This window comes from Schistocerca cancellata, chromosome 7, assembly GCF_023864275.1.
Source record: "Schistocerca cancellata isolate TAMUIC-IGC-003103 chromosome 7, iqSchCanc2.1, whole genome shotgun sequence".
Taxonomy (NCBI): domain Eukaryota; kingdom Metazoa; phylum Arthropoda; class Insecta; order Orthoptera; family Acrididae; genus Schistocerca; species Schistocerca cancellata.
The window spans coordinates 493,371,357-493,387,812 of record NC_064632.1 but is presented as its reverse complement, the minus strand read 5'-3'; the positions used below and the strand labels follow the sequence as shown (position 1 = coordinate 493,387,812).

Here is a 16,456-nt window from a genome sequence, read left to right as displayed (position 1 = left end):
CTCACAAAATTAATGTATAATTGTTTAAATGTGTAATTGTATAAATATATAATTGTATAAATGTATAATTACATAAAGTTATAAACTATGATTGAAAAATCTTCAAAACTACTTCTTCTGTGTACAATCGAGGTGGTTCATGCACTATTTTGTAAGTGAAAAATTATGTAAATGTATAGCTTATGATTGAAAAGGTTCAAAATTACTTACAGATAGAATCCTGGACAGTTATTATATAACTGTATGAATAAATCGTTGTATAAATTTGTAATTGTATAAATGTATAAAACATGATAGAAGAAGCTTCAAAATTACTTGCTCTGGGTAGAATCCAGGACAGTTAATGAATAATTGTATAAATATATAATTGTATAAATATATAATTGTATAAATATATAATTGTATAAATATATAATTGTATAAATATATAATTGTATAAATGTATAATTGTATAAATGTATAATTGTATAAATGTATAATTGTATAAATGTATAATTGTATAATTGTATAATTGTATAAATGTATAATTGTATAAATGTATAATTGTATAATTGTATAATTGTATATATGTATAATTGTATATATGTATAATTGTATATATGTATAATTGTATATATGTATAATTGTATATATGTATAATTGTATATATGTATAATTGTATATATGTATAATTGTATATATGTATAATTGTATATATGTATAATTGTATATATGTATAACTGTATAATTGTGAAAAACTGATGAAAAATCTTAAAATTACTTCTTCTGAGTAGAATCCAGGACAATTCTAGTGAAACATCTTATGAATCTTTTAAATAACCAGTATAATGATGTGGCAATAGTATCACAACGCCAGTGAGTTTGTAAGAGACATGCAGTCTTATCAGTAATGCCACCTGTGTCACAATTCGCCTTCACCACAAATGGTTGTTGACTGCTACCTTTCTGTGTCTTGTGATTAAGATTAATTCTCATCAACCTCTACTTCTTCCTCCTCATCAAATTCTGCGTCATCATCAGCAGTGGCCTCTTGGTACTGCTGGTATTCACTAACAAGGTCATTCATGTTAGATTCCGCCTCAGTGAACTCCATTTCATCCATGCCCTCTCCAGTGTACCTGAAATTAAGAAGCAGAACGTTATTGCTCACTGCATTAGCATTCCTCTATTTCAAAACATGTTAAAAGAAGCAGAGGTCTGCTAAATCATGAATTATTCCGTTTGTATCGAACTATGTCCTTTGTTTTACTTTCTTGTTTTGTTTGCCAAACAGCTTTTAATAAAACTTTAATGTTTGACTAGTGGAAGTCTGACCACATCTGTGTAGGCCTATGTATCGCAACCTAAATATTGGGTTCCGCTAGTGAATTATAATTATGGACACTGAAGTGAAGGGGACTTCAGAAAGTACGTCATTAATATGGCATACCAAGTAAATTTTGCTGAACGCAGAGATACATTTCAGAGTTGCATAGATGCATGACAAAATTTTTCAGCAGTCGCTACGTCAGGTATGTTCTATCAATCATTCGATTTCTAGACGTTATTCATCGACTCGTAGGTCACAGAGATTTTTCGATGCTTCAGACCTAAGGGGATGTAATAGGGGATGAAAGGCTTTTTGAAAACGTATCGCTGTCAAGGCAATTCTGAAGCTAGCCCTAAGGAATTCGGTATTTGGTTTCTCCGCCAGAAATAAACAAATACATGTCTCAGCACCTTTGGAAATTTAACCTCTGTGGGGGTGAAATAATGGGTGAAAATTCTTTTGGAAATAAATCATGTTAATGAATTAGTAGAGCATTTTTAAAGCTAAATCTATGAAAATTCTTATTTGATTCCTCAGTTACAATTAAACAGTACCACATTTCAGAGTTTTTGGAAATTCAGCCACTAATAGGGTGAAATATGGCATGTAGTGTTTTATTAAATGTTTCATTATGGATACATCTGTGGAAATCTGTATTTGGCTTCTGTGCTAGAAATAAAAAACTACGTATTTCGTTCCCAGAATGAGACTTTCACTCTGCAGTGGAGTGTGCGCTGATATGAAACATCCTGGCAGATTAAAAGTGCTCTTGCACTTACCGGCGAAAGGCAAAGGTCCCGAGTTCGAGTCTCGGTCCGGAACACAGTTTTAATCTGCCAGGACGAGTCACGCATTTTGTTGTTTTTGGAAATTCTACACCTAAGGGGATTAAAAGTTTTATGAAAGTATTTCATTGTGAAACCATTTTTAAAGCTGAATCTGTGAAAACTAATACTTGGCTTCTCAGTCAGAAGTTTTTGGAAATTCAACGCCTACGGGGTGAAATAGGACCAGTCTCATTTACTGACTCGTCATCGGCCAGTCCAAACCGCTAAGTACAAGAACTTGAAATTTGGAGAAGGTATCGGTCTTGTATTGTAGGTACGGTTTACGACTGAACTGTTCGAAATTCCCTCCTAAGGAGTGAAATAGGGGATGAAAGGCTTTTTGAAAATATGTAGCTATTAATTCAGTCTTGAAGTAAGAAGTATGAAAATTGGTGTTTCGTATCTCAGTCACAACGAAAAAAAAAACAAAAAACAGAAAATAACGTGTTTCAGCCTTTTTGTAAGTTCAGCCTCCCAAAGGAGTGAAGCAAGCTATGAGAATTTCTATGAAATTATTTCATATTAAAGTATTTTCAAAGATAACTTTATGGTAATTTATACTTGGTTTCTCTGTTATAAATAATAAGAAATTCATAGCTCACCGGTTTTGGAAATGCAGCCCCTAAGGGGATAAAACAGGCGATGAAATCTTTAGGCAAATATATCATTACATTAAAAATTTGTAAAGCTAGATCTATCGAAATTGTTATTTCACTTCTTTGTTAGATATAAAGAAAGTTATACTGGAGGCGAAAGTTTCTATGGAAGTTTCATCACAGGAACGTAAAAGGGAAGTATAGCAAAAACCTTGAATTCCAGATGCCAGAATCGCTTTTTGACCAGAAGTAAATTCGAAAAAAACATGCTTATGTGGAATTAGTTAGCGTGAACTGTTTAGAAGGTTTTGCAATTTGTTAACATACACTGAAGACCTAAAGAAGTATCGCAACACGACATGCCATGGATTGAAGTAGTGCTGGAGGGACGTGACACTATGAATCCTGCAGGGCTGTCCATAAATCCGTAACAGTACGAGGGGTGGAAATCTCTTCCTATCAGTACGTTGCAAAACATCCCAGATATGCTCAATAATGTTCATGTCTGGGGAGTCTGGTGGACAGCGGAAGTGTTCAAACTTAGAAGAGTGTTCCTGGAGCCACACTGTAGCAATTGTGGAGGTGTAGAGTGTCGCATTGTCCTGCTGGAATTGCCCAAGTCCGTCGTAATGAACAATGGACATGAATGAATGCAGGTGATCTGACAGGGCGCTTACGTACGTGTCACCTGTCAGAGTTGTTTCTAGACGCATCAGGTGTCCGGTATCACTCCGACAGCACACGCCCCACACCATTACAGAGCTTTCACTAGTTCGAACAGTTCCCTGCTGACATGCAGGGAACATGGATTCATGAGGATATCTCCATACGCGTACACGTTAATCCGCTCGATACAATTTGAAACGAGACTCGTCCGACCAGGCAACATGTATCCAGTCATCAACAGTCCAACGTCGGTGATGACGGGCCCAGGCGAGGCATAAAACTTTATGTCGTGCAGTCATCCAGGGTACACGAATGAGTGTTCGTCTCTGATAGCCCATATCGATAATGTTTTTTGAATTGTTCGCACGCTGACACTTCTTGATGGATCAAATGGTTCAAATGGCTCTGAGCAATATGGGACTTAACTTCTAAGGTTATCAGTCACCCAGAACTTAGAACTACTTAAATCTAACTAACCTAAGTACAGCACACACATCCATGCCCTAGGCAGTATTCGAATCTGCGACCGTAGCGGTCTCGCGGTTCCAGACTGTAGCGCCTAGAACGGCTCGGCCAGCTACAGTTATGGCTACAGTGTTTCTCGATTTCGAAGGACTCTTGCTTGTGGACATTATGCCAAGTGGAAACACCATAAATTCTGATACATATGTGACGACACTGAAGAAACTTCAAGCTCGACTGGGTCGTGTTCGACCACATAGGCAAAAGCAGGATGTTTTGCTGTTGCACGTCAATGCACGGCCCAATGTCACTCAAAAAACCAAGGAAGCGATGACACAACTAGGATGGACAACGCAGAAGCACCTGCTTTTCAGTCCTGACCTGGCTTCATGTCACTATCATCTCTTTGTGAAGCTGAAAGACTGTTCGTGAACAAGGTTTGAAGATGATGACTCCTTTGTGCACGCTTCCAAACAGTGCCTCCAACAGGTTGGTCCAGAATTTTACCGTACGGGTATACAGGCGCTGGTTCCAAGATGGCGTAAGGCAATTGAGAGGGATGGAAATTATGTGGAGAAATGAAAATATTGTTCCCTAAAGGATGCATCTAAACACTGTAAAACTTTCAAACATGTAGAATGAAAGATGGATTAAAAAAATAGAGTGCATTTCTTTTGGAGTGACCCTCGTATGACAGGGGAAGTGCAGAAAGAAGCTGATGGCCACTCTGAACACACGCTGAATCGAGAAGCCCGTGTCCCATGTCCACCCCTCACACCTAACCTTGAGCTGCATTGAATTTTATTACGAAATTTGTGTGCAGTTCTGACTTTCGTACTTTAGCTATGGAATACGTTTCCTATTTTCCAGCCCAGTCACTGCGCTACATCTGCTATCCGTAACGTAGAAGAACCGAGTGTGGAGGAGACACAGAACACGTACTGTCCTCTGACAATACGTCACTCCTATTACACAATGGCCTTACAAGGAGACCACATGGCAATCGAATTTTTGTGACGTTTTCTATATTCACACCATTCCTTCGTTGGCTAATTGATACTGCAACGGTTTTCATTATGACTGCAAAGGTATATTTATTTTAAAATATCGCGTTTCGACGTTATTAGTCATAGCCTAATCAGATTATCTGAAAGGAAAATGGGGGCTATTTAAATAACTGTCCTATAAGCATTATAAGGAACGGTTCTGAGTTGCGTCAATAATTTAACTAAACAACACCCGCGTAAAACTGTCAAATGAAGTTCATTGCGCCAGCTACCAAAGCTCTAGTTCACCCATATACAGGGTGGTCCATTGATAGTAACCGACGAAATAAGCATCAAATGAAAAAACTACAAAGAACGGAACTCGTCTATCTTGAAGGGGGAAACCAGATGGCACTATGGTTGGCCCGCTAGATGGCGCTGCCATAGGTCAAACGGATATCAACTGCGTTTTTTAAAAATAGGAACCACCATTTTTATTACATATTCGTGTAGTACATAAAGAAATATGAATGTTTTAGTTGGACCACTTTTTCCACTTTATCATAGATGGCGGTGTACTAGTCACAAACGTATAAGTACGTGGTATCACGTAACATACCGACAGTGCGGACGGTATTTGCTTCGTGATACTTTACCAGTGTTAAAATGGACCGTTTACCAATTGCGGAAAAGGTCGATATCGTGTTGATGTATAGCTACTGTGATCAAAATGCCCGACGGGCGTGTGCTATGTATGCTGCTCGGTATCCAGGACGACATCATCCAAGTGTCCGGACCGTTCGCGAGATAGTTACATTATTTAAGGAAACAGGAAGTGTTCAGCCACATGTGAAACGTCAACCACGACCTGCAACAAATGATGATGCCCAAGCAAGTGCTTTAGCTGCTGTCGCGGCTAATCCGCCCATCAATAGCAGACAAGTTGCGCGAGAAACGGGAATCTCAAAACGTCGCTGCTCAGAATGCAATACCAACATCGATTGCACCCGTACCATATATCTATGCACCAGGAATTGCATGGCGGCGACTTTGAACGTCGTGTATAGTTCTGCCACAGGGCACAAGAGAAATTACGGGACGATGACAGAGTTTTTTGCATGCGTTCTATTTAGCGACGAAGCGTCATTCACCAACAGCGGTAACGTAAAGCGGCATAATATGCACTATTGGGCAACGTAAAATCCACGATGGCTGCGACAAGTGGAACATCAACGACCTTGGCGGGATAATTTATGGTGCGGCATTATGGGAGGAAGGTTAATTGGCCCCAATTTTATCGATGGCAATCTAAATGGTGCAATGTATGCTGATTTCCTACGTAATGTTCTACCGATATTACTACAAGATGTTTCACTGAATGACAGAATGGCGATGCACTTTCAACATAATAGATGACCGGCACATAGCTCGCGTGCGGTTGAAGCGGTACTGAATAGCATATTTTATGACAGGTGGATTGCTCGTCGAAGCACCATACCATGGCCCACACGTTCACCGGATCAGACGTCCCCGGATTTCTTTCTGTGGGGAAAGTTAAAGGATATTTGCTACCGTGATCCACCGACAACGCCTGACAACATGCGTCAGCGCTTTGTCAATGCATCTGCGGACATTACGGAAGGCGAACTACTCGCTGTTGAGATGAATGTCATTACACGTATTGCAAAATGCATTGAGGTTGACGGACATCATTTTGAGCATTTATTGCATTAATGTGGTATTTACAGGTAATCACGCTGTAACAGCATGCGTTCTCAGAAATGATAAGTTCACAAAGGTAGATGTATCACATTGGAACAACCGACATAAAATGTTCAATCGTACCTATGTTCTGTATTTTAATTTAAAAAACCTACCTGTTACTAACTGTTCGTCTAAAATTGTGAGCCATATGTTTGTGACTATTACAGCGCCATCTATCACAAAACGAAAAAAGTGGTCCAATTAAAACATTCATATTTCTTTACGTACTACACAAATATGTAATTAAAAATGGAGGTTCCTATTTTAAAAAACGAAGCTGATATCCGTTTGACCTATGGTAGCGCCATCTAGCGGGCCAACCATGGCACCATCTGATTTCCCCCTTCAAGCTAGACAAGTTTAGTTCTTTGTAGTTTTTTCGTTTGACTCTTATTTCGTGAGATATTTGGCCGGGTTACGATCAACGATCAATGGACCACCCTGTACACTTACAACCGTCTGGATGAAAGATCGTCAGAGTAACTACGTGTAAAAGAGACTGTGGGATCCTAGACATAAAATTTCGGAAATCAGCTCACGACCATAACGCAAACGATGTCTGACAAACTGATCAGAGGAAAGCAGCATGCAGAGCACAGCCTAGCGTCTTGCGTACCTCACATTGGCCTGGATACCAAACAGCTGAGCGATCTAACCTGCAGATGGCCGCGTATAGACGCAATAATTCAACGAAAGCAAAACAGTCGGCGCTAGTATACGTGTTGGACAAGGGGAATATGGAAGTGATTAACTTATACTTTAGAAAAAAGATCAAATTAAGATTAAAATGTAATGAAAATTATAATTATTGAATAGCTAATTTGGGCCATCCGGATTACGTGACGTACTATGATTCTTTCCCGAAGTCGTTTACCTTGTGGCTGTGGGCTGAGTTTCGAAATTTCCTGTCTAGGGTCCTACAGCTCCTTATTCTGACGACTGGATTTTTATCAAAGCGGTTTTATGTGTGTGTGGTTGACGTAGAGCTTTCGTAGCTGGCGGAACGAATTTTATTTGACAGATTTACTTAACTGTTGTTTACGGTTTTAATTAAGTTATTGGCGCAGCTTAGAACCATTCCTCATAACGTTTATAGGATAGTTATTTAACTATCCTCCTATTTCCTTGTAGATAATCTGCTGATGCCTAACCACGGCGAAACGCGTTGTTTTTCAATAAAACAACCTTTTGCAAAAGTGACTGTTTTATTTTCAAGCCGGCCGGAGTGGCCGAGCGGTTCTAGGCGCTACAGTCTGGAACCGCGCGACTGCTACGGTTGCAGGTTCGAATCCTGCCTTGGGCATGGATGTGTGTGATGTCCTTAGGTTAGTTAGGTTTAAGTAGTTCTAAGTTCTAGGGGACTGATGACCTCAGAAGTTAAGTCCCATAGTTCTCAGAGCCATTTTTTTTTATTTTCAATATAAACATGAAAACCGGTTGCTGTATTAGTCATCCAACGATGGAGTGGAATGAATACTACAAATAAATGCCACGTTAGGCTTCCAAATTGGCCACATTTTTATTAAGGAAATGTGAAATAAATTAATGAAGATGACTATTGGCATACTGTTCACTAAACATCTTCTTCGAGAAAATTTCATTCCCGTTTATCTCCATGCGCAAGTGAGAACACGCAAGAATCAATGTCACATTGGAGACTTGTTGAAATGTGGTAGATTAGTTACTTCTAGCTAGATAAAGAAAAAGGTAACATCAATCTCCTATCTTACCATGCCTTCTTTTTAGCTGTAAAATTTCTTTCGCATCACCTGTTACATTATTTAATGAAATTAATTATCTTTGTTGTTTGGGGTGCTAGCCAACTATTCACCCGAAGCCGTTCTCGTAAGGTAAGAAAGCTAAAAATAATCTATTATCCCGTGACAAAGGGATGACTGAAATGGTGACATTCCTTTTTCATTCGCTGAGAGGGTGGTTAACTTGCCAAATATAGTTTTTGACCGACAGTACAGCCGGTTGTTAGATAAAGGCTTAAAACTTTGTATACACCGAGACTAGACGGCAAATTGACAACATCCTTAGTTGCACATTTGAAAATACCTATCGACGCTATTCCGCGCTGTAGAGAAGAGAAGTTCAGAATCTCATCGAAAGCTAGGGAGCTTATAGAAATAGCTTCTCGTAAGAAGTATAATAAAGGCCATATCAGCAGAAACCGTCCGTGATAAGTTAAAGTCAAAAGAGTCAATTATTTTACGCGCCGACAAGGGTAGTTATTTACAAAAGAGATTATATTGGCTAGGTTCTAGCATTCTTTGCCGAAAACAACATTCAGCGTATTGAGGATGACCCAACGGAACAATACGCAAAAGAGCTCAAGACATGTCTTAAAGATTGCTTAAACATACTTTGGGGTGACGTAGCTGCTAGTCAGAAAGTAATGAACTCTAAAGCCTCCACGTGAAGTGCCCAGATCAAGACATAAACTAGTTTATCCGATACGTCCTGTGTCCAAGGACATCGGTTAGCCGAGTGAACCTACCTCAAAATATATACAGAAGTTCCTGCGTCAGAAGTTTGTTTTTGAGGAGAATTTCTCGATTCACAGTAGGAAGAAATTGGTCAGTGCACTTGGTAATAGCGCATTTCCACAGAACTGCATTTTGCTGTCACTAGGCATTTAAAGTATGTAAACTAACATTCACATCACTGAAACTATCTCCCTCATACGAGAAAATCTGAAATACAGGAGGCTTATGCTGTAAGAGTCAATGAAATCATTTCCATTTCAACAGAAAATAGGCCTATCACGTACAAACTGATGGCCTCGCTTTGGGCACTTGCCTACCAGGTTTTACAGTTGACGTCTTCGTAATCCATTTAGAATGTGAATACTTCGGTAGAAAAGTGGGTAGTTCGAAGCAAGTTACTTCTATTGTCAATATGTCGACGACATTTCTATTATTTTTAATGCGTTGGTGGCTGAGGATCAGCTTCTCCAAGTCATCGAAGAGAGCTAGATCAGTCACAAGTAGCATTAAGTCAGACCTTTCAGCGAGGAAAGGAGAGAAAATGCCCACAGGAGTGGCGTACAAACGACTCGAAACCGAAGCATGACGATGCACGTCCGAATTGTTCACAAAAGATTTCGTTACTTCAGGTCAGACGGTAAACAAATAGTTGCACAATGAGTTCTGGGATGTTACAGGGAGGAGATGAACAAGAGAGGCCCACAGAAGTTCTTTACGAGTGAATGGCCACTGCAAAAGGAGAAAGCATTACCACGTATGCCATATATTATTCAGCTGGTTCCCTTCTATCAGAGCATTCAGCGGCACTCCGAACAGTTGCCGCTACCTAATTGACACAAGAAATCGTCAGTTCACCTGCAATTCCTTGTCTGTATTTCTTTCTTGACGTCTTCTTCGTCTGCGAAATTAATGCCGAGGCATTTAAAATTATCTCTGAGCTGTAAGGGGCTGACGCTGTCCTCAGGCAGTCCGGCCCCCATGTTCATCATTTTGAGACATTGGTGCGATTACCAGTGGCAATGCTATTTGTAGGTATCCAGTTCAGTGCGCTGACGGTATCGTTGTCGTTGAGGATGACAATCACAAGGTCGTCAGTGTATGCCTTACATCGGAAAGTGTGGCCTCGTAACGCCATACCCGTTAATCGTTGGCGCAGGTCGCATAGGAGTGGTTCCATGGCAACAGCATAAACTGAAGTGGACAGAGGGCAGCCTTGGCGGGTCAATCGAGAAATGGTGAGGGGCTGCGTTGGCGATCACCTTGGATGTCGCGCCATGGAGTAGTCGCATGACGAAGTGAAACATGGCTGTGATCATCACATAGGCTGGAGGACCGCTCCCAAATAGTCGTGGTCCACGCGATCGAAAGTTTGACTGAAAGCGATTGACGCCAGCGCACCCTTGAGACGACATGCCCTCGTCAGTGAGATCGAGTCACGATATTCACTGAGTGCTGTTTGAATATTATTGTCGCCTCCTAATGACGTTTCATCGGGTGAGATGACGTGTTGTGAGGTCTGATGTATTCCTGCCGCCAACAGCAGAGAAAAGATTTTAAAGTCGCAGTTCAGTATCGTCAGCGCGCGGTAGTCCTGCATCCGTGACCCAACCGACGGTTTGTGAATAGGAATAATGATCCTTTCTACAAGGGCAGCAGGAAGCGATACTTCTGAGAACAGCAGTTCGCGACAGATATCCGTCTGTCGGGTGGCTAATAAATATTGAAAAGTCCGGTAAAATTCCAAGTAGAGGCTACCAGGAGCCATCAGGAGCTCCTTTTCTAATGGCGTCGATCACTTCTTCTTCCGTAATTGGCCGCGCGGCGTGGCCGCGCAGTTAGAAGCGCCATGTCACTGACTGCGGGGCCCCTCCCGCCGGAGGTTCGAGTCCTCTCTCGGGCATGGGTGTGTGTGTTGTTCTTAGCATAACTTACTTTAAGTTAGTTTAAGTAGTGTGTCAGTCTAGGGACCGATGACCTCAGCAGTTTGGTCCCTCAAAAATTCACACACATTTGAACGTTCTTCCGTAATTTCTTCCATCAAGGCCGCTTCCATCGCCGGGGTGACGGTGCCGTATATCGTATGAGAGACGTCCTCCAGTGCTGTTGGATCAGGTGTCTGCGGCCGGCCTGTGTGGCCGAGCGGTTCTAGGCGCTTCAGTCTGGAACCGCGCGACCGCTACGGTCGGAGGTTCGAATTCTGCCTCGGGCATGGATGTGTGTGATGTCCTTAGGTTATATAGGTTTAATTAGTTCTAAGTTCTGGAGGACTTATGACCTCAGATGTTGAGTCCCAAGTCTCAGAGCCATTTGAACCATTTGAACCAATCAGGTGTCTGAGTTGAACAGAGCTGGGAATAATGTTCGTAGAACGCTATGCTTATGTCTTGTCGTGTGGTGAGGCGATGGCCGTCCTCCGTGTCGATGAATCGTATCAGCGCTCTTTGGCGTCACTGACGATCGCGAAGTACGTGGAACATAAACGGGCGTTCGCTCGCTATCCAATATTGCGCCCTCTAGCGGATGACCACCCCACTCTAGGTGGCGTCTCATATTAGCGATGATCTGAGCATAGCACGGTGGACCGCCGTTTGTCGTTCCGGAGACGGCGCCATAGCATCGCAGTCGCGCAGGACACTGAAGTAAAAATCGAGTTTATGTCTACGCCAAGCAGCGTGGTCGCGACCGTAGGTTATCAACGTTCACCTCAGTGTCTGTCTGACGCAGTCCAACCACCAGCGGATCGCTGTGAGATATGCACGGAGGAGATTTTCACACGAATGCCACGTATCCTCAACGGCTTGGCGGCAATCCGGGTACGACAGGTGAGCGACGTTTAATTTCCATGGGCCGCGGCTTCTCCACACTTTATGTCGCCTTACGGTGATAGCACAGATGTAGGCGGAATGGTCCGAGAAAGCTGCAGGCCACAGTTCTGCATCTTGTGTCCCAGAGGCATGACAGCGTGACATAAATCCGATCGATGTGACTGGAAGAGTGACTCGTGAAGTGTGTGAATCCCTGTCGGTGACCGTGAAGATGTTCCCAAGTGTCCACCATCTGCAGGTCTCGGATTAGCGACTCGAGTTCCGGGCACGCATTATGTCGTGGGAGTTGGTCTCTGCGTGCCAGTACGCGTTGTCACCTCCAAACACCAGATGGTCGTGGTGGCCTTGGAAGAGCGGGGCGACGTCTTCCGCAAAGAATCATTAACGTTCGCGACTTTTGGCCGTTCCGGAAGGTGCGTAGATATTGTTAAGGTGAAAACCCCGTACTGTGAGTGCCATTCTTCTTGCCCCAGGCAGAATGAGGATATCGTCCGCCACTATCCTTTCCCGAAGGAGTACAACGACTCCGTAGCCCGTGGGGGAATCTGAAGAGACGCATGCGTCATAACCGTACATGCCTGGGAAGTCGTCGACGTACACCTCCTCGAGAAAGGCTATATCGAGGGAAGTAGAACTCAACATATCCTGAAGCAAGGATAACATAGCGCGCGTCCGTATAGTGTTGATGTTTATAGTCGCAACACGATAAGTCTGAGGTCCATCCATAGCACCCGTGTTGTCCATCAGTACCCTTGTAAGACTGTCTCGTCACTGTATCTGATGGCGGAAAAGGATCAACACTGGTGGAGTAAATTCCCCGGCGTGTCGTCCGATACGATGGGCAAGGAGTTTCAGTCACCATCGTCCGCCAGTCGCCATGAAATACCATCGGCTGTTGGTGGCTGCTGCGGCACTCAGAGCAGACTCCTTCGGCGCTACTGGCTGGTAATCGGCAGTGGCTGCCTGCTTGTGATCCTGCTGTAATGTGGGTTCGGAGGGACTGAAGCCGTCACTATGCCGATCTGTTGGATGGGATGTTACTGCGGCCTCTGCATCGCCGGTACCGTCCTCGGACTGTCCACAGTCCATGTCAGACGTTCGCTGCAAGCACTCGTCCAGAGGAGCACGTCGCCGTCTCTTTATGTTCTGCGGGGGACACTATTTATGGACGTGTGTTTCGGTACCCGAATGTGGGTGGATCTCTTCAGTTGCTCCAGTGTCTAGAAGAAAATCCTCTGTCGGCGTGGGTCAATGTCCATCCTGTCATCCGTGCTGTCTTGCAAGGTCGGTAGGTGATAGTTCGCAGGAGGGGACGCCGTTATAGTGGCTGGATCCGGTAGTGCAGAATCCATCGTGGCCTCGCTATCGGGGGCGGCTATCGCACGAATGTGGTCGGTATCGGGAAGAGTGACCGCCCGTGCAACCCCTGCATAATTGAGGGGAAGGGTCGTCACCTTAGAAAGAGTCATAGATTCACCTGATGGGATTTGAGCAAGCCGTAGTCGGAGACAATCCGACCTGACGTGTCCTTGGCCACAACAGGAGCAAGTGCGTGGCTGTCCGTCGTACATAATAATCGCCCTACGTCCGCCGATGACAAGATAGGATGATACATGTTTTGTCAGTTCAATTTTGATCTGTCGTACCCCGTTGAGGACCGGGTACGTAGTAAAGGTGGTTTATTTTTCGGCCATGTAGGTGACCACTCTGCTGTAAGGCTGGAAAGCCGCGGTGACTACGTCCATTGGAACTTCGAACGGGAGTTGGAAGGCTCGTATCGTACGGAGACCAATCGATAGAGACTGCCCCAATATGGCCGTCAGGATGTTTGAATTTAAGATCGTTCGCATGTGCGCGTACGATTCTGTTGCACACCTTGTCACTTACTAAGGTGACATAGACAACACTGCTGGTGGTAGGGAGATGGATACCAATGATGACCTGCGGTCAATTATTACGTCGTCACCTAGAAACTGTTCCACTTCTAAAGCTTGCCGCCGTGCATGATCGGGTTGCAAACTTGATGGTGGTTTTTTTTTATTTATTTATTTTTTTTTTTTGTGGTTTTAGGGCGCACAACTTCAACGGTCATTAGCGCCCAGACTATGTTAGGAATGCACCGCGAGTCAAGTTTAGAACAGCAACGAAACGGAAAACACGATAAAAGACATACTGAGGCATAGGATTAAAAAAAAAAGGAAAACAGCATAATCAAATGTCCTTAGAGAGGGTTGTCAAATTGATAAAATGAAGAACGCGAGCAGCTGCTCGTGGGTCATCCGCTAAAAGGGCTTCTAGAGTACATGGCAGGCCAAGATCAAGACGCAGTGCGTTAAAATCCGGACAGGACGTTAAAATGTGGCGGGCCGTCAGCAATTGCCCACATGGGCAGAACGGCGCCGGCGCAGCCGTCAGCAGATGGCGATGGCTGAACCGGCAGTGTCCAATTCGTAACCGGGCCAAAACTACCTCCTCCCGCCGAGAAGGGCGTGAGGAGGACGTCCAAGCCACGGGAAGAGGTTTCAAGGGCCGAAGCTTGTTGTCTGTAAGTGCAGCCCAATCGGCATGCCACAGCGATAAAATGCGCCGACAAATGACCCTGCTAAAATTTGACGAAGGGACACAACAAGAAGCTGTCCGAGGCTGGAGGACCGCAGCCTTGACCGCGGCATCTGCAGCTTCGTTCCCAGGGATACCGACATGGCCAGGAACCCACATAAAGCTAACCAGAGAACCGACGTCCACCAGCTGCTGAAGAGAGCGTTGGATCCGGTGCACGAAAGGGTGAACCGGGTACGGATCACTGAGGCTCTGGATAGCGCTCAGGGAATCGGAGCAGATGACAATGGCAGAATGTCGGTGGCGGCAGATGTAAAGAACAGCCTGGTAGAGGGCAAAGAGCTCAGCTGTGAAGACCGAACAATGGCCATGGAGCCGGTATTTGAAACTTTGTGCCCCGACAATAAAAGAACACCCGACCCCGTCATTGGTCTTAGAGACAACTGTATAAATGAAAGTCATGTTGATGAACTTCGTTCGAAGTTCGACAAAACGGGAGTGGTAGACTGAACCGGGGGTAACCTCCTTCGGGAGCGAGCAGAGGTCAAGGTGGACGCGAACCTGAGCCTGGAGCCAAGGTGGCGTGTGGCTCTCGCCCACTCTAAAGGTTGCAGGGAGTGAAAAATTAAGGTGTTGAAGGAGGCGACGAAAGCGAACTCCAGGGGGTAGCAGGGCAGAGACATACAACCCGTATTGACGGTCGAGAGAGTCATCAAAAAAGGAACGATAAGACGGGTGGTCAGGCATTGCCAGTAGCCGACAGGCATACCGACAAAGCAGTATATCGCGCCGGTAGGTGAGTGGCAACTCACCAGCGTCAGCATGAAGACTCTCGACGGGACTAGTATAAAACGCGCCGATCGCAAGTCGTAAACCCCGATGTTGTATGGAGTTGAGGCGGCGTAAGATGGATGGCCGTGCAGAGGAGTATACGAAGCTCCCATAATCCAGCTTGGAGCGGACGATTGACCGATGTAGGCGAAGTAGGACGGTTCGATCCGCTCCCCACGACATACCACTGAGAACACGGAGGACATTTAAAGAACGGGTACAACGGGCGGTCAAATATGACATGTGGAGACCAGCTAAGTTTCCTGTCAAATGTAAGACCTAAAAATTTTGTTGTCTCCACGAATGGGAGAGCAACGGGACCGAGTCGTAAGGACGGTGGGAGAAACTCTTTGTAGCGCCAGAAGTTAATGCAGACCGTCTCCTCGGCAGAAAAACGGAAGCCATTGGCGACACTCCAGGAGTAAAGACGGTCAAGACAGCGCTCCAGGAAACAGGTACGCTGCGCGCTGCAATAGATGGTAAAATCGTCCACGAAAAGGGAGCCTGATACATCAGCTGGGAGGCAATCCATTATTGGATTGATCGCTATGGCGAAGAGAGCGACGCTCAAAACTGAGCCCTGTGGCACCCCATTCTCCTGGCGAAAGGTGTCGGACAGGACAGAACCCACACGTACCCTGAACTGTCGATCCATTAAAAAGGAACGAATAAAAAGAGGGAGGCGACCGCGAAGGCCCCATGTATGCATGGTGCGGAGAATGCCCGCCCTCCAACAGATGTCGTAAGCCTTCTCCAAATCAAAGAACACAGCCGCGGTCGGGAGCTTCCGCAAGAAGTTATTCATAATGAAGGTCGACAAGGTAACCAGATGGTCAACAGCAGAACGGCGCCTACGAAATCCACATTGTGCATTGGTAAGTAGGCGTCGAGACTCGAGCAGCCAAACCAATCGAGAGTTAACCATTCGCTCCATCACTGTACAGACACAGCTGGTAAGCGAGATGGGTCGATAACTGGAAGGCAAGTGCTTGTCCTTCCCTGGCTTAGGAATCGGGACAACAGTAGACTCGCGCCAGCATGCGGGAACATGTCCCTCAATCCAGATGCGATTGTAAGTACGAAGAAAACATTTACCCGCAGGAGGAAGGTTCTTCAGCATCTGAATATGAATAGAATCA

At 44.4% G+C, this 16,456-nt stretch overlaps 1 protein-coding gene across 1 annotated transcript in view; it reads right to left on the bottom strand.

The window, feature by feature from the left end:
- Positions 1–964: 964 nt before the first annotated feature.
- The window catches only part of LOC126092007 (tubulin beta-1 chain-like), a 93,090-nt gene continuing 77,598 nt past the window's right edge, over positions 965–16,456 (bottom strand). Inside the window, exon 5 of the mRNA XM_049907383.1 lies at positions 965–1,118. Within this exon, the coding sequence (XP_049763340.1) occupies positions 965–1,118 (154 nt within the window). The remainder of the gene's footprint in view (positions 1,119–16,456) is intronic.